Raw genomic sequence first — 19,648 nt, 5'->3', positions numbered from 1 at the left:
AATAATTTCATAGTTGTCATAATAGTATCCAAAAATAAAATAAGTCTTAAAATATGATTTCGCAAATCAAGATTTCTTTAATTAAATTAGGAAACAAATTTCAAAATTTTAATTACATATTTTACTTAAGAAGTAATTCTCTATTAAGAAAATTCAATTAATTAGAAAACATTTTCCTAAATTTAAATTTTCTAGCAAATTAAGAAATATATAATTAGAATTCCTTAATTAAAATAGAAACTTTCAATTTTGAAAATTTTCAAATTTATTTTAGAAAATTTTTAAAATTAGAAATTTCCTAATAATTAGGAAAATTTCTAAAATTATAATTTTTATTAATAAATTTAGAATATTTTCAAAATTTGAATTTTCTAAATTTATTTTATAGACTATTTTTAAAAAATAAATTTTTAAATTTTAAAGAAACTTTTTAAAAATGAAATTTTCTAACAAATTAAGAAACTTTCTAAAAAAAATAAAAATTAGTAATAAAAATAGAAAAAAATTTAAAAAGTATTACTAAATTTATTTTACAGAATATTTCTAAAACCGAAATTTTCTAAATTATTAAGAATTTTTTCGAAAATGGTATTGTCTAACAAATTAGGAAACTTTCCCATAAATGGAAATTCTTAATAAACATTGAAAAAAAAATCCTGAAAATAAATTATGACTAAATTTATTTTTTCATAGTATTTCCAAAACCATTTTTTTCAAATTTTTTAAGAAACTTTCTAAAAATAGAATTTCCTAATAAATTAGGAAATTTTCCAAAAATAAAAATCTATAATAAAAATAAAAAAATCTAGAAAATAAATTATTACCAAATATGACTTATAAAATATTTTTTAAGATTATGTCGAAGCACGGTCAGACTCTGATACTGTTGGTGTCATTTTTCTAACTCAAGATTGACCAGTTTGACTAAGCTTGAGTCTTGATGTTTGAGTTTTGATGTTTGACAATATATGAAGATTGCAGGTACAATTGTCCGTTTAGGGAGATTGTTGAAGTAATTCCCTTCTGGTCAAGGTTTGATTAGTTTTATGTGAAGAAAAGTCAAGTAGGTCAAGGTTGATCGGATACTTGACTGGGAAGTCCTAACTGGAGGTTAGACAAGGGCAAGCCCAATTAGAAGGTTGGCAGAAGATAAAATCCAAGTGGGTCAGAGTTGATTGGACACTTGGTATGAAAAGCTCTGGTAAGTTAAGCCAAGCAATTAAAAATCCTAGCGAATGAAGTTAGGTGATGAAAAGTCCTGGTGAGTGAAGTCAGGTGAAAAGTCATAGTGAGTGAAGGTAGGTAGTGAGGAAGTCCTGGTGAGTGAAGCCAGACAGATGAAAGTTTAAATGGATCAATGATTGATCAGACATTTGGTGATTAGAAAGTCCAAGTGGGTCAAAGGATTGATCAGACACTTTATACGAGAAAAGTCTAACTGGGTCAAAGGATTGACTAGACTTAGCACAAGGAGAAATGTTTAAGTGGGTCAAAGGATTGACCGGACACTTGGCACGAGAAGAAAAGTAAAAGTAGATCAAAGGATTGATCAAACACTTGGCGAAGAAGTCCCAGCAGATCAAGGTTGACCGGATGCTAGGGAAAGATGAGTCTCAACAGGTCACGATTGATCAGATGTTGGGTAAATAAATCCTAGACTTAGATTTAGAAATTAGGGTTTGATAATCGATTACAATGACATTAAGCGATTAAGCATTTTGTATAATCGCTTAAGAGTCGTTTGACACCTAATACTTATACTCCTACCTTCTCCTTAAATATGTTTTGCTTCTTATCCTTTAACTTCCACCATTTAATTCTAGGAGTCATATACATTTTCTTTTTATTGATAATATGTTTGAAGTATATATCCAACACTACTAACCTATGTTGGATAATTAAGTTTTCTCTAGGGATGACCTTGCAATTTTTACAAATTTTTCTATCCTTCTTCCTAACCATAAGAAAGTCAATTTGTGATTTATTATTCCCACTTTTGAACATAACTAAGTGTTATTCTCTTTTCTTAAAAAATATATTTACTAATATAAGATCATATGTTATCGTAAAATCTAATATAGTTTTCCCTTTTTCATTTCTCCTTCCAAACCTATAACACCCATGTACCCTCTCATATTCCTCATTTTTCACTCCGACATACCCATTTAGATCACCTCCTTTTAAAATTATTTTATTTGGCCGAACATTTTATAATACTTCGTCAAAGTCATTCCAAAAACTTGATTTGATAGCTTTATCTAATTCTACTTGTGGTGCATATACACTAATTATATTCATAATTTTTTGTCATCGCTATTATCTTAAGTGCTATAATTCTATCTATTTTTCTAACTACTCTTATAACTTCATCTTTTAATGAACTATATACAATAATACTCACTCTAATTTTTGCTTTACTTTTACCTATGTATAATAACCTAAAACTCGAGTTCTCTATCATCTTTATTTTCTCGCCTACCTATTTTGCATATTGTACACACAAAATACTAATTCTTTTCTTGATTATGATATCTATTACCTCCATTGATTTACCAATGAGGATTTCTATGTTCTATATTCTAAATTTTAGATTATTAGTTTATGAATGAATAATTAAAAGTAACTATTATTGAAATAGATTTGGAGGGATAGACTAACCTAGTTAAATGGCTAAATCTAATTATTTTACATAGGCCAATAAAAGATTGGCTTAAATTTATAAAGTATTTTGGAAGATCAAAATATACCTTTAGAAAAAATAAATAAAACATAGATAAAAAAATATTAGTGATGCCATTTTGAAACGTTGACATCATCACTGGTACCACGAACTACCTCTAATGAGCATGAGAATGACAGACTTATTACCTAGGGGATAAATAGAATAAAAATTGTGCATATTTTGGGAGGGAAAAGAAATCCTCTGACTTCTTAATCAATTAGGCAATTTACCAAACAGCATTTAAGTTTCTAAATTTATAAAAAAGTGTATATTATTTTTGTATTTATCAAAAAGTATATTTTTTTAAAGTGGACTTTTCATTTTATCCGGCTGACAATCTGATTTTTATTGTTATTTTTCTTTTTTTTATCATTTTTCTCTCTCTTCTTTTTCCTCTCTCATATACATACAATTTCATATAGATAACATTGTTACCCCCAGTCACCTTTCCTGCCCAGCATTAATCATGATTTACTCCCTCTGGAATCTTGTGGGTCCGGGGCCAGGGGGCCGCTAGGGTGACGGTTCCACCTTTTGCCAATATAGATAACATTATTGGCGGGAGCGCTGGGGCCGTGTGTATTCACCTTTTTGCCATCGTATAGATAACATTTATAAGATTTAGTTAATTTTTTATAATATTTCAATACATTTGTAGAAACTAAAATAAACAATGGATAGTATATTTGAACTCCTTGCAACCCTAGAAATTCACAGGAACTAAAATGAATATAATTTGAGATCTCTAGGTCCATAAGTGGGTAACTGAAATAACTGTAATCTGACAATCTAACTGTAATCAGACCTAGAGAGCTCCGATTACATCCATTTCAATTCATGTGGATTTCTGAAGTTACAAGTACTTCAAATATACTATGTATTGTTTATTTCAACTTTATAGAGGTTTTAAAATGTAATAAAAAATTCATAAAAAACTTTCAAATTGGACCTGATATGGAATCATATCAGACCCAATATGGAATCATATCAAGCTCAACGTGGGTTTGATATTATTTTATATCATGTCCACATTGGGTATGATATGATTCCATATCAAGTCCAACTTATTTTCTTTTTGATGATGATATTTCCTTCTCAGTATTGATTTTACCTTCCTGAGAGTATTGGCAAATGAAGCAACTCCACCAAGAATTTACTATTGATTGGTTCATCAAATCTTTGGCCTGCTTGTACAAGACCCGCTTCTCATTATAAAGAAATCTGGTTTCTTGTTTATGATGCTTGCGTTTTTATGCCAAACTTATAGGCTGCGAAGTGAAGTCTCCTTTATTAGGGTAATTGCACTCGGCCTACTCTTGCCTTTTCTTATGTGACATTGTACTTTTCCCCTCAATTGTTGAGAAATTAGAGGTAACATTTGGAACCACGATTATACAATTAGCAAAACAACTCAACTCCTTGTCCCTACAAAGTCTGTCTAGCTTGTAAGAAGCAACATTGCTCACTATGAATGGGGAAGCCAATGAATGCTTGGTGGAGCTGCTTCATTTACCAATACTCTCGGGAAGTGAAAAATTAATTTAGACCTAATATTGACAGCGAAGGAAGTATTGGCAAATAAAGCGACTACTTCTCAGTGGGTCTGATATGATTCCATATCAGGTTTAATGTGAAGATTTTTATTGATTCTTCCTTATTATATTTTAACATTTTTGAGATGTCAAAATAAATAATGGATAGTATATTTGAACTCTTTACAACCCCAGAAATTCATAAGAACTTAAATGGGTACAATCTGAGATCTCTAGGTCCATTAGTGGGTTTTGACGAAAATCCACTGATGGATCTAGAGAACTCAGATTATACTCATTTTAGTTCCTATGAATTTCTAAAGTTACAAGGAGTTCAAATATGATATTCATTATTTATTTTAACTTTTCAAAGATTTTAAAATGTGATAAAATATAATCACTAAAATCTTCTACGTTGGGCATGATACGTTAAATCTTCAGCCTGCATGTACAAGATATGCTTCTCATTATAAAAAATCTGATTTCTTGTTTATGATGCTTGTGTTTCTCTGCCAAACTTGCAAGTTGTGAAGTGAAGTCTCCTTCGTTAGGGTACTCAACCTACTCATGTTTTTTTTGTCAGACATTGTTCTTTGCCCTTCAATTGTTGAGAAATTAGAGGTAACATTTGGAACCATGATCATACAATTAGCAGAACAACTCAACTCCTCGTCCCTGTAAAGTCTGTTTGGCTTGTAAGAAGCAACATTGCTCACTATGAATGACCAATGAATGCTTGGTGGAGCTACTTCATTTGCCAATATTCTCGGGAAGTGAAAAATCAATTTTCACTTCGGGCCTGATATTGACAGCGAAGGAAGTATTGGCAAATGAAGCAGCTGCTTCTCAGTATTAAGAAGGAAATATAATCATCAAAAACAAAACAAATTGGGTCTGATATGTAATCACAATAGGTCTAATGTGGGTCTGATATGATTACATATCAGGTCCAACGTAGAAATTTTTAGCAATTCTTCTTTATTATATTTTTAAAATCTCTGAAAAATTGAAATAAACAATGAATAGCATATTTGAACTCTCTCCAATATCAGAAATCAATAGGAATTGAAATAGATACAATCGGAGCTCTCTAGATCCATAAGTAAATTTCGATCAAAATCTACTAATGGACCTGGAGATCTCATATTACATGCATTTCAGTTCCTGTAGATTTTTGGGGTTGCACGTTGACCTGATATGATTTCATATCAGGCCCAACCTGAAGATTTTTGATGATTCTTTCTTATTGCATGTTAGCATCTTTGAAAAGTCGAAATAAATAAGGGATAGCATATTCGAACTCCTTGTGATCTCAGAAATCTACAGGAACTAAAATGGGTGTAATATGAGATTTCTATGTCTATCAGTAGGTTTTGATCGAAATTCACTGATGGACTTAGAGAAATCCGATTACATCCATTTCAATTTCGATAGATTTATGAGGGTGTAAGAAATTTAAATATATTATCCATTATTTATTTTATTAAAATATTATAAAAAAATTAATTAAATCTTATAAAATATTATTCATATGTTAAGTAGGTATGCTAAAAAGAAAGAAAGAAAATGAGAGAAGTAGTATACATAGGAGAAAGAAAAAAATAAGAGAAAAGTAAAGGAAAAAAATGATAAAAAAAAATTAAATTATCAAAAAACGTAGAATGAGAAGTTCAAGATAAGTCCTTTATATAATACGGATTATAAATTCATCCTTTAATTGATTTCCCGTCGGACGGAACACGAAGAACGTAATCACCTTTACTGCAAGCCTGCAACCGACCACCACCAACACGTGGGAGATGCTTCGACTGCGTGGGCACTCGAACTAGACCTGACCACGGTTCGGAACCGACGGTTCGACGGTTCGGAACCGCCGGTTCGACGGTTCCAGGCAGGTCGACCCTTAACCTTAACCGCCCAAGACGGTTACGGTTCACGGTTCAGAACCGCCGGTTCACGGTTCGGTTCACGGTTCGTCACGGTTCGTCACGGTTCAAGATTAATATGTTAATAAAAATTAAAAATTAAAAATTAAAAATTAAACATTAAACATTAAAAATTAGAAATTAAAATTTATTAAAAAAAGGGCTTGCACTTATTTAAGTTGCCTACGTATCCCTTTAGGGGAATCAAAGCCCACGTAGTTCTTTTACATTTTTATCCTTTTACATTTTCATTCACTTCCATTTCCTGTTCCTGTCGTATTTGTTCCTTCAGTATCAAAATCTTCAACTTCGTCATCTGAAAGTTGCATTCCTTGGATTCTTTTCTCCGCTCTGGTCCAATCGTCCAGTAATGCTTGGGCTTCCAATGAGTCAGGAGACAAAGTTGATCGTCGTTCATCTAATATGTTGCCGCCGGCACTGAACGTCTGCTCCACAGCAACAGTTGACACTGGACAAGCTAAAATTTCTTTTGCGATCACGGAGAGAACGGGAAAGCTTTGAGCCTTCTGTGACCACCACTTTAAGATATTGAAGTTTTCGCTATCTGCTTCATTAAAATCAAAAGAAGTCGTAAAATAATTCTCAAGTTCCTGTGTGGAACTTGAGGATCCCCGTGGACGTTTTGTCCGTTCTTTTAATAAGAGTTGTGCTTTTGTAAGTTTTAAATTACTACTAGTAGTTTGTTGAATTTCAGAAATATTAATTTGTGTTTCATATTTTGCATAATATTGATTATAAATATCATATAAATAAATTCTAACATTATATATAATATTAGCTGGATCAGGGAAAGAAGAATCTTTAATTGGAATTAAAGCATCATAATATAAAGTTAACATTTCTTGTAAAACTTCTAATTTAAATCTAGGATCTAAAGCAAATGCAATTAAATAAATTTCAGGAATTAAATAAAAATATTTTTCCCATTTAGTTTTCATAGCTAAGATGCAAGGAGATAAAGATTCATTATTAATATGTTCATTTAAAACTAATACTATATTAGAAAAATTTTCTAAAACTAATTGAGCAGTGGGATAATAAACACCGGAAAGTTGTTCGGTTGCATCATTAAATACTTTTAAAATTTCACAAATACTACTACAAATATTCCATTGTTGTGAAAATAAATATATATTAGCATTAGTGTTTTGTGCAAAATGAACATAATAATTCTTTATATTGAAATGAATCTTGTAATAATTGATATGCTGAATTCCAACGTGTTGGTACATCACGTGGAAATTTTTTAGGTCTCATTCCATTAATTTTACAAAACCTACCCCATTGTTTTATTATAGATGGATGAGACCATAAATAAGAAATTACAATTCTAATTGGTTTAATATAACTTTCTAAAATTTTTAAACCATCTTGAACACATAAATTTAAAACATGGCATACACAACGAATATGAAAAAATAAACCTCCAATAATAGGTTGACAAACAAATTTTAGATCATCTATACAAGCGGTATTAGAACTAGCATTATCTAATGATATTGAAAATATTTTATGAGTTAAACCATATTCTTCTAAAATTAAACATAATAATTGTGCGATATTATGAGCATTATGTGATTCATCAAAACTCTATAAGCTAATAATCTTTTTGGAGATTCCAAGAGTTATCGATCCAATGGCAAGTCACACCCATATACGAATGTGTTTGCCAATGATCACTCCAAATATCGGAACATAAAGAAACTTTATTATCTAATTTACTAAATTCATCAATTAAATTCTTTTTCCTTGTTTTACTAATTTTTTAATTATACGAGTAAGTGTAGTCCTAGGAACACGTTTAGCACAAGGATTAAGAGATTCTTTACAAAATCTTCAAATGTGCATTTAGATCCAAAACTAAAAGAAAGATGTTCTACGGAAACAAATTTAGCTAATAATTCTCTTAATTTATTATCCGAATATAAAATAAACCGGAATCAGTACTACCGCTAGTTGAAGAAAATCTTGATAATTGTGTTTGTATCTGTTCAGTCCATACTTATGTTAGATCACATTTAATGCCTAGCTTAAACTATTGTAACGAAACATCAACATTGCGTACATTTCTCGAGGAAGAGTGACCTTCTCAAAATGTTTAGTAAAAATAGAAGATTTTAGAGGAGGAAGTTCCCAAACCTTAGAGGTATTTCCTTGTGTGTCGGGTGTCGGATTCGGAAGATGCTCGATCTCATCATCTGTGGATTGAATGTTGGGGTCCTCCTCCGGCGGATTCATTATTTGCTTTCCCTTCCGAGCTCGAGATGATGCACCTCCGCGGCCTCCTTCCATTGTAATTGAAAATGAAAGCGTGTAGAGATTAGAGAATACGAAAATGAGATTAAGAGTAGAGAAGATGTGTGTGAAAAATGATGAAATAAGCTCTCTATTTATAGAGTTTTGATAGTAACGGACACTAAATCATAGCCATTGATCAAAAAACGGTCAAATGATCCTAACCGTAGAAAAAAAAACCCTAAAAAACCCCCCCAACGGCTACGAACCGCCGGTTAACCGGCGGTTCAAGCCGTTTAAAAAAAAAAAAAAAAAAAATTCTGCGGCTGAACCGCCGGTTCAACCCGCCGGTTAACCGGCGGTTCGCCGGTTTTACATCCAATGAACCGGAACCGGCCCGGCAACTTGCCGGGCCGGTTCCAGTTCGACCCGGCGAACCGGGTCAACGGGCAACCGGCCCGTTGACCCGGTTACGGGCCCGGGCCGGGTCCGGGCCAGACCCGGCCCGGGGTCGGGTCTAACTCGAACGCAGCGATTCACCGTCTGATCATATCTCTATCACATCGCAGCAGCAGCCGCCTCGTCATCGGTCCGGCTGTGGCTGTGGCTGTGGCTCTGGACGCCGTGAGACACTCACTCGCGGCCATCTCTTGTGGATAGGACATCAAGTCATCAACGTAATCGGAAAGTCCGCTGCAAACGCCAAAACGGCAGGCCACCCCTCCCTTTCAATGTCCCTGCTTAATGGAACCTAGCTCATTAATTGGCACACCTCTCTTCCTTTCCATTTTCTCCTGTCAGCCGTCATTAGTTAACTTCCACAGATCTACCTCATCGAATTCCACCTTTTAGCTTCGAGACAGCGATTTCTGCACTTCAATTTCGTCAATAATTTATTACATATTCCGTCTTTGATCTGATTACGCCGCTATTAGTGTTCGAGAATTAAACAGTCCCCGGCACTACTCACTTCAATCGGACGATGGCTGCTCCGACCAACACTGGAGCTGCCCAAGGCGTCTTCTTGCTCATCTGCTTCCATTTCTTCGCATGCCGATTTAGCTGCGCGCAGCAGCTGCCCGGCACGTGGGAGGTGGTGCTGGAGAACGCCGGCATCGCCTCCATGCACACCGCCGTGACCCGGTTCGGCAACGTCGTCCTCCTCGACCGCACTGACATCGGCCCCTCCCGCCTCCTACTCCCTCGCGGCCGCTGCCGCGTCGACTCCACAGACACGTTCCTCCCCGCCGGAGGCCAGGACTGCTCTGCTCACTCCGCCCTCTTTGACCCCTCCACCCGCCGCCTCCGCCCACTCTCCATCCTCACCGACACCTGGTGCTCCTCCGGCCAGTTTCTCCCCAACGGCACTCTCCTCCAGTCAGGCGGCGACCTCGACGGTCTCCGCAAGCTCCGCGCCTTCTCCCCCTGCTCCTTCGACGACGGCCAATGCGACTGGATGGAACTCGAATCGCCACGCCTCGCCGACGGTAGGTGGTATGCCACCAACCAGATACTTCCCGACGGCTCCGTGGTCATCATTGGTGGCCGCGCAGCTCCTTCCATGGAGTTCTACCCTCCTTCCCGAGCCTTGCGCCCCTTCCCCTTTCTCGACGCCACCAGGGATGCCCAGATGGACAACCTCTACCCCTTCGTCCACCTCCTTCCCGATGGCCGCCTCTTCGTTTTCGCCAACGTCCGCTCCATCCTCTACGACGTAGACACCGGCGACGTGGTCCGCGAGTATCCGGTACTCGACGGAGGGCCAAGGAACTACCCATCCGGCGGCTCTTCTGTCATGCTGCCCCTCGAAGCTACTGGCGGCTACGCGAGGGCAGAGGTGGTGGTATGCGGTGGCGCTCAGTACGAGACGTTCCTCCACCGGCAGACCGACGCGCCAGCCTCCACCACGTGCGGCCGGATCGCGGCCACCGACCCTGACGCCGCCTGGGCCCTGGAGGAGATGCCGTTCCCGAGGGTAATGGGGGACATGGTGATGCTGCCCAACGGGGAAGTCCTCATCATCAATGGCGCGCAGGCCGGTTCGCAGGGCTACGAAATGGGCTCTAACCCCTGCCTGAATCCGGTCGTTTACCGGCCCGACCAACCCACCGGCACGCGGTTCATGGTGCTGACCCCAACCGAAATCCCTCGGATGTACCATTCCACGGCCAATCTCCTGGCCGACGGCCGCGTCCTAGTGGCGGGGAGCAACCCCCACTACTTCTACCGCTTTGAAGGGGCCTTCCCTACGGAGCTCCGGCTGGAAGCGTTCTCACCCGAGTACCTGGCGGCCGACAAGGACGGTCTACGGCCGTCTATCAAGTCGTCTCCGGAGAAGGCGTGGTACGGGGACGACTTCGAGGTGGTGGTGGAGACGGCGCTGCCTCTGGTGGGGCAGATGGAGATGAACCTGCTGAGCGCACCCTTTGCCACACATTCCTTCTCGCAAGGGCAGAGAATGGTAAGGCTGTCCGTGTCGTCGACGGTTGCAGTGGCAGAAGGCGGGGCGCCCTATAGATACAGAGTCGTGTGTAAGGCGCCACCAGATGGAAGGGTGGCGCCGCCAGGGTACTACATGACTTTCGCCGTGAACCAGGGCGTGCCCAGCGTGGCTCGGTGGGTCCAGCTGTTACTTTAGAAGCGTGCTGAATAAAAAATTGAACAACTCAATAATTAGCTACTTAAAAAGACACCTCTGTTTAATATTTATTAAAAAAATATATTTCATTTTAAATGCTTTCTCTAAAAAAATATTTTAAAAATGAAATTAAAATTTTAAAAAGTATACCTTTTATTGTATTTGTATCTTTGGCACATTCTTATTGTTATTCTTTCATAGTCATTGCTAGCTTCACAAAAATTTGTTTTTTTGCATCAAGTTGGGGCTCATTTGATACTTATTCGAACCAATACTCAACCAAAAAAAAAAAATAGAGCTTTGGCTTCCTCTCATCCACATAAAGATAGGCAAAAGAGGGACTATAGTAGATTAATACATAATTTGTACCCAAAGAAATTGCTTCTTAATCGTAAAATACTTTCACAAATAGCTATATCAAATAAGAATTGATCCACCTCACAAGGACAATCCAAAGTGATAATTTGTTCCTCCAAACAATGGTATTCTTATTATCTTCTAAGAAAGATTAAGTTTCTAGCTCAACAATAAGTAATAAGCTTGTATGAGCATCAACATTAATATACTTTTGTGGGATTGACCGTGTTTTTTAGGAGATTATATGATCCAATGAACCTTGCCTTGCACATGATCTCTGTCATTTCCCAAGTAGAGGAAGAATTTAGGATGCAAATGTTTTAAATGCTCCAAAAGGTATGGTGGCATACATCGCTCAATTGGTAGGTGATCCACCATAAGATAGAGATTTGTCCAGTATATATATATATATATATATGACGGATTCGATATCTGAGAGACAAAAAGTTACAAAAGAATACATCAGTAGACGAGAAGGATGCATAACAGAAAGTTCGAGGGACGAGAAGCCGAAAGGAAGCCTACTTGAAGAGAAAGTTGGAGTTGGATTCCGATGAGCTCTACATCGAAAGGAAGCCTACTTGAAAAGAAATTCGGAGTTGGATTCCGATGAGCTCTACACCGGATGACCGGAGCATACATCCACATGAAAGAAGTTCAAAAAAGTCAACTCTAAAATTGACTTTAGATTTGCCAGCCTCGGAGTGAAGGCATCTCAAAGAAGCATAGAGACGCCCTCACGCCTCAAGAAGGAGACATCTTGCTGGATCATGGAGGCGTCCTCGTGCCTCCCTTGGAGGCGCCCTGGATCAATCGAGACGCCTCCCATCGACCAGAGTTGTTAGCTAACTGTTGGAGTTCGACTAAAATTTTATTCACACTGAAGACGCCTCCACCTTATCCGAGGCGCTTCCAAACCACTTCAGCACAACAGTAACAACTTCCAGGAGGCTATAAAAAAACCCCTGGAGTTAAAAATTAAATATCAACAATTGTATTTATTTTCCTAGTAATTTCTGAGTTTGTCAAAGTGCGTAAGAGACTTTCCGTCTTCATCGAAGGAGCTTTTACTAGTGAAGTTTTTTCATTGTCTTAGATTAACAACCATCATGGTCGTAATCAAGTAAATCTTTTTGTCTTTTTACTTTTTTGTTAAATTGTTATTTTTATATTAGTTATCTATTTTTACTAATATCGTATCCTGCTAAGTTCAAATAGTAAAAGAATTTTCTAACTTCTTTTTAGTACTATTCATCTTCCTACCTCAGGACCAACAGTTACTTGTTAAAAAGGTATTAAAGCACTTTCTTCTATTATAAAGACCTTGGCTTTGTCAGTGGTCAAATCTTTTAGAGCAATGTTGCTTTAAGTGCGAATAGAAGAGAAGGTAAATAGTCGGGGAGTTAAAAAAATTAAAACAAATCGACTACTCTTGTATCATAAAGATAGATAGAGATATGCAGTGAAAATACAATAAGGACAATGCAAGTACAAAAATTTAATGTAGTGTTCAAATGCTCTTATTTTACTCGCTACTATCCAGTGGATAGGTGAATAGTTCTTTAAATTTTTTACTAAAACAATTCTTTTTCAAGAGGTGAATAAACTTCACACATTTTAATATAAAAAATAGCTACCAAAAGGAAAACTTATAAGAATAAGAAGCCTTACAAGAGCTTTAAGATTATCAATTCTTAAGGAGTTTCAACAAGAGTACTTGAAGAAGAAGGATTTTGAGATCTTGTAGTCTTGTTGTCAAATTCCACTTAGCCCATCTATTTATATCTTTCAAATTGAGCTTAGAATAGTTTCACACAACTATTCTCCAGTCGATTCAATACATGATCAATTGACTAAAATTCATCACAATAATTTAATTGAATAAGATTGCAAATTTATCTACTAGCAAATTACATTTTTAGTCAACTTTGATCTATTTCAGTTGACTCATATCTATATTAGTCAACCTAATCCATTATAGTCAACTCAATCCTATTTAGGCAACTTAATTGCTAAGATTGTAAATATATCTTCTTAGTAACTTAATCAAGTTTGATCTAGTTCAATCAACTTGATTGGCTACAATAATAAACTTATCCATCCAACATATATTTTTACAAGTCCACTTAAGACCTCTTAACTATCCATGTTGATTGAACTTACTTTCAAACAACTCAAGATTTGATAAAATTCTTTTTTTATTATTAGTAAACTCTTATAGTCACTACGACTGTCACGCCCCAGAGGAGTCTCTGTCCGAAGAAATTTCGGCAGCATCTCCCCTGTACGGCGGACAATATGAAACTTTCTACATATCACATATACTTCAGCCACAGGCGGCTGGAATGATAACAAAAATAAAAGACAAACACCACGCAGTTAATAAAGATATCCAGCCTCTGGCTGTCACAACCACGCAGTTAATAACAGTAATCAATAATAGTAGGACTCTGACTCGAAATCCACCCTACTCCACTACACTCGTAAAACTCAAATCCATCGAACTCACCTCTTCTGCCGTCCAGGCAGGCATATAGTAGAATAAAAACCAAACCATCCAAAAGTCCATCAAACGGTAACAATCCGTACAATATCCATAAATAAAATTCAAAACAAAACTAACACATAGTCTGATGGATGAAAAACCAAAATAAAGCAAATAACAACCTAGTAGAGAACTAGCTCTACGTGCAGATGGGGGGCCAGCGACTGGAACTGCTCCAGACAGCCTCAACCTGAAAATATCAACAATGGAGGCGGGGTGAGTCCAACACTCAGCAGGTACAACTGATATGCATAATAAAACAAATAACAGACAACACTAATCATGCGTACAGTCTCCTGAATATGAGGAGGATAAATGCAACTGAAATGAAATCAGAAGATAACTGTACTGACCGGATCAAAGTATAAAGGTAACAGGTCGTCAGACCGAGTGAGTCATAATCCTGTATGCATGTCAATCAATGCATCCAAACAAATGCAGCATATAAGTGCAGCAATCACAAGCAAATAAAATGCAATAAATGCATATGTCAACCCGTACTCTGAAATCAATGCTCCTGGCAATGACCGAGTAAGCGGGATCTGTCGGAGTACTCCTGTCCTGTGACCCCAAATCATAAATGGGGAGTTCAATGCTCTCATCTCCGGTACACGATGACGGGAGGTATCTCTACCGGCTACCACGCTGAGTCTCCTGACCAACGGAGCCAAACAAAGTCCACCATCTGCCGGCTACCACGCTGCTACCCTAAATGCCAACGGAGCCAAACAGAGCGGAACTGACTGCCGGCTACCACGCTGAGTCACCTGACCAACGGAGCCAAACAGCAGAACCGCCACACACCAGCCAGATATACAAATCCATGGGTGATGTGTGCAGTACATGTAACTGGCGATGAGCTCAACCAAAGTAGAGCCGACAATCGCACAGCATGCAATCATGATGCATGATACTGAACATGGCAATCTCATGAATAACATGGCATGATCCATATAAATAGGTACAAAGTGTGTACCACAAGAAGACGTATCAAATAGAAGGTACACAAATCGAAGAGGGTATCAAATAAACCCTAGGTCCAGAATATAACAGAGCATGTGGTTAGGTCACTACCTAAGGCATATGTGATCAGGTAGATAATATGTAGTGCAGAATAAATAAACAAACAACATGTACTAATCATGTAGTGACCAACCGAAATAAACAGGTAACACAATTACTGTTATATGTTAAACATATTATCATGCATATCAAAAGACATAAGTCAAAGTACCCGCCTCCAATCGAAATGGTCCAACTCGGACGTCGAGATGCTCGTCTCGAATCAAAGTCCTGTGTTAAATCGCACAGTTTAGCTAATTTAATTACAAACAAATAGCTAAATGAATTTCTAACCCACTAACCAGTTAGGGTTAGTTTTGTTAACCCCAATTACACCATTACATAACTTCCAAACCTAGTTATTAATTATTGCTAACTCAACTAGCAATAATCTACCACAAATATCAAAACCCTAATCCTTACCTTAATTCAACAGGCAGGAAAGGTGCTGTCGATTGCTACAAAAAGTGGCTGCTGGAATAGGGCAACTCTAATATCGCCGATCTGTTGTACCAAGGATCTGAAAAACCAAAAGGTACCGATCTAATGTTATGATCAACAGTAGCTATAGAACAAGAACAGAACACTAGATCACGACCTAAACCCTTACCTTTCTGTCACAATACCGTATCACCACTGCTCTGAGGAGGAAGAAAAATGCTCACAACTAGGGCACAGAGGATTTCCGGCCGGCAGCACTGCTGTGAGAAGGTCTCGGCTCCGGTTAGAGTGGCGGCAGAGAAGTAGAAGGGCACAGAGCGATCGGCGATGGCTCTAGTCGCCGGCGGCAGAGAAGAAATTGGCCGGTACTGTGCAAAAGAGCAACAGCGGCAGTACACAGGGATGAACTAGGCACCGGAGACTGGTGTTGAACCTGTGGCCGGCGCTCGGTTTCGTCTCGGCGCTGCCACCAGTCGAGAGAAGGCGCGGGTTCTCGGGTGGCGGCACTAGGGCACACGGAAAGAAGAGGAAAACAAGGTTCGGGGTTCGGCCGGCTGTAGAACAAAGGCAGAGAGGAGGGTCGCCGGCGTCGGCAGAGGAGAGAACCGTCGGGGCCGGCGGTTAGGGCTCGAGAGGGTGCGGCGGCGTCGGGGAAATAGGGAAGTGAGGGTGCGCGAGGGAGAAGTGAGGGAATCGGCGACAATGAGAGGAAATAAAGGAAAAAGAAAAAAAAAGAATATAAAAATAAACTTTTCCTCACTTAAATCGTGTAGCCTAAACAGGCTTTTCCCGGGCCCCGTTCTTATCCCCGTCAACTCGTCCGTACGAGCTCCGAAAAATTCCCGAAAAAATCTCCAAAAATTCTGGAAAATACCTTTATTAAGATTCGCCTATTTTCCGGTGTTTTACATTCTCCCCCACTAATAAAAATTTGGTCCCCAAATTTCGTTATCTACCATCAGCAAGTACTAACAACAGATATAATAATAAATGCTGAACGGTAAATAAACTCACATACCTCAAGTGAAAAGATGGGGATATCGAGCTCGGATAGTATCCTCGAGCTCCCAAGTAGCCTCCTCGTCCGAATGATGCTGCCATCCGACTTTAACCAGCCGGATAGTCTTGTTCCGCAACTGACGCTCTTTCCGGTCGAGAACCCGTACCGGAATCTCCTCATATGTAATGTCAGGCTGAACTGGAACTGGGATATCTGCCAACACATGCGTCGGGTCGGGCACGTATCTCCGCAGCATAGATACGTGGAATACATCGTGAACGCCTGACAAGGACGGTGGTAATGCCAGTCGGTAAGCTACTGCTCCGATCCTCTCCAAGATCTCGAAAGGGTCAATATACCGCGGAGCTAGCTTACCTCTGATACCAAATCTCTTCACCCCTTTCGTGGGTGAAACTCGCAGAAATACATGGTCACCAACAAAGAACTCTAGTGGTCTGCGTCTCCGATCAGCGTAACTCTTCTGGCGATCTTGCGCCTCTGACATCCTCCGTCTGATAGTACGGACCAACTCTGCATCCTGCTGAACTCTCTGAGGTCCTAACATCTGAGCCTCTCCAACCTCATCCCAGAGGACGGGTGTCCGACAAGGTCTACCATACAACGCTTCAAATGGTGCCATCTGGATAGCCGAATGAAAGCTGTTGTTGTAAGCAAACTCTACCAACGGCAGATGGTCCTCCCAACTGCCTCCAAAATCCATAACACATGATCTCAGCAAGTCCTCAAGAGTCTGAATAGTCCGCTCTGACTGTCCATCTGTCTGTGGATGGAAAGCTGTACTAAATCGGAGCTGTGTGCCCAAGGCCTGCTGCAGACTCTGCCAGAAACGAGACGTAAACCGTGGATCTCTATCCGAAATAATACTCAATGGAACACCATGTAGTCTGATGATCTCTCGGCAATACAGATCTGCCAATCGATCCAGGGGATCAGTCCTCCGGATCGCTAAGAAATGCGCGGATTTGGTTAATCGATCAACGATTACCCAAATCGCATCATGGCCTCGTCGTGTCCTCGGCAATCCTACCACAAAGTCCATGGTAATGTGATCCCACTTCCACTCAGGAATAGGAATCCGCTGAAGTAATCCGCGGTGCTCGACCTTCATTCACTGACAGACAAGACATCTAGCTACGAACCGCGATGTCTTTCTTCATACCGCTCCACCAGAGGAACGCCTCAAGTCTCGATACATACGGGTCCCACCGGATGGATCGCAAATCGAGAGCGGTGTGCCTCCAGTAGCTCCTGTAAGACCGGATGAGGCCGAGGTACGCATAATCTGCCTGAAATATATAACACCCTCCTCGTCTCGTAAACTCGGTCACGCTGCCGAAAGTTATCGATCGCCAATGAGCGACAATGCGATCACCACCTGAGCCTCTCGGATCTTCGCCCGATCGACGATCGAGCAACCATGGTAACGAGAATACCGCTCAGATCCTCGCCTCAAGGTCCAACTCGGAAAACTCAATCAAATCCGTGGATGAAGTCCGGCAAGCTAATGTCCCTCTGGACTTCCTGCTGAGCGCATCGGCAACCACATTAGCTTTCCCCGGGTGGTAGCTAATGGTACAATCGTAGTCCTTCAGGAACTCCATCCATCTCCTCTGTCGGAGATTAAGCTCCTTCTGAGTGAAAATGTATTTGAGACTCTTATGATCAGTGAGAATCTCAAATGTAATACCGTACAAATGATGTCGCCATAGCTTCAGAGCAAAAATGATGGCAGCTAACTCTAGGTCATGAACTGGGTAGTTCTTCTCATGCTCCTTCAACTGACGAGAAGCATAAGAGACTACTCTGCCGTGCTGCATCAGAACAGCGCCCAAACCCTGAAGAGATGCGTCGGTGTAAAGTACAAATCCATCCTCTCCAGAAGGTAAAACCAAAACTGGAGCCGACACTAATCTCCGCTTCAGCTCCTGAAAGCTGGTCTCACAATCCTCGGTCCACGTAAACTTCACACCTTTCCTGGTAAGGCGTGTCAGCGGCATAGCAATACGCGAGAAACCCTCGACAAAACGTCGGTAATATCCGGCCAATCCCAGAAAACTGCGGATCTCCTGAACTGACTACAGCCTCGATCTTCTGAGGATCCACTGAAATACCTCTACTAGAAACCACGTGTCCCAGAAAACCGACTTTGGATAACCAGAACGCACACTTGCTGAACTTCGCGTACAGCTGATGTCGTCGAAGAATCTCCAAGACTATGCGAAGATGTTGTGCGTGCTCCTCCTCGGAATGAGAGTAGACCAATATGTCATCAATAAAAACGATAACAAACTGATCCAGATACTCCAGAAATATGCGGTTCATCAAGTCCATAAACACCGCTGGAGCATTGGTAAGCCCAAATGGCATTACCAAAAACTCATAATGACCGTATCGAGTACGGAAAGCTGTCTTCTGAATATCTGAGTCTCTGACCCTCAGCTGATGATATCCGGATCACAGATCAATCTTAGAATACACTGATGTACCTCTGAGCTGATCAAACAAATCTTCAATCCGTGGTAATGGATATTTATTTCTGACGGTCACTGCATTCAGCTGTCTGTAGTCAATACATAACCTCATGGTGCCGTCCTTTTTCTTGACGAATAACACCGGAGAACCCCATGGAGAAACACTAGGGCGAATGAATCCCCTGTCTAAAAGCTCCTGGAGTTGAACCTTCAGCTCGTTCAACTCCTTTGGTGCCATACGATAAGGAGCTTTCGATGCCGGTGCGGTCCCCGGAATCAACTCAATAGCGAACTCCACTGGCCTTCTGGATACTCCGGACTACAAGAACGTCGGAGAGCTGAGAACTGCTACTGTCGTCAGCATTAATCAATAACAATAAAAACCCCTGACAGCCATGTGACAATAACCGAGCCTGTACAGAAATGATCGATAATTCGTCGTCTCTAATGCCAGTGAAATCCCACGAGGGTTGGTTCGGAGGCCGGAATGTGACCACCCTCGTCTGGCAATCAACTGTGGCATGATATGCTGACAAACAGTCCATGCCAAGAATAATATCGAAATCGACCATTTCTAATACTAAAAGATCCACCGTAAGTATTAGGTTGCCAAACTCTAACGGACAACCTCGGACCTCCTGGGTGACATCCAATGAATCACCGGACGGTAGGGAGACG

At 39.8% G+C, this 19,648-nt stretch overlaps 1 protein-coding gene across 1 annotated transcript; it reads left to right on the top strand.

The window, feature by feature from the left end:
* Positions 1–9,202: 9,202 nt before the first annotated feature.
* On the top strand, positions 9,203–11,125 carry LOC121984223 (aldehyde oxidase GLOX-like). Its single transcript, XM_042537050.1, has one exon. The coding sequence runs from the start codon at positions 9,418–9,420 to the stop codon at positions 11,071–11,073; it is 1,656 nt and encodes a 551-aa protein (XP_042392984.1). The 5' UTR covers positions 9,203–9,417; the 3' UTR covers positions 11,074–11,125.
* The last annotated feature ends 8,523 nt before the right edge of the window (positions 11,126–19,648 follow it).

The sequence above is a fragment of the Zingiber officinale genome, chromosome 5B (assembly GCF_018446385.1).
Source record: "Zingiber officinale cultivar Zhangliang chromosome 5B, Zo_v1.1, whole genome shotgun sequence".
Classification (NCBI taxonomy): Eukaryota; Viridiplantae; Streptophyta; class Magnoliopsida; order Zingiberales; family Zingiberaceae; genus Zingiber; species Zingiber officinale.
Note: the sequence above shows the minus strand (reverse complement) of the source record. Positions and strands in the feature narration are given on the sequence as shown.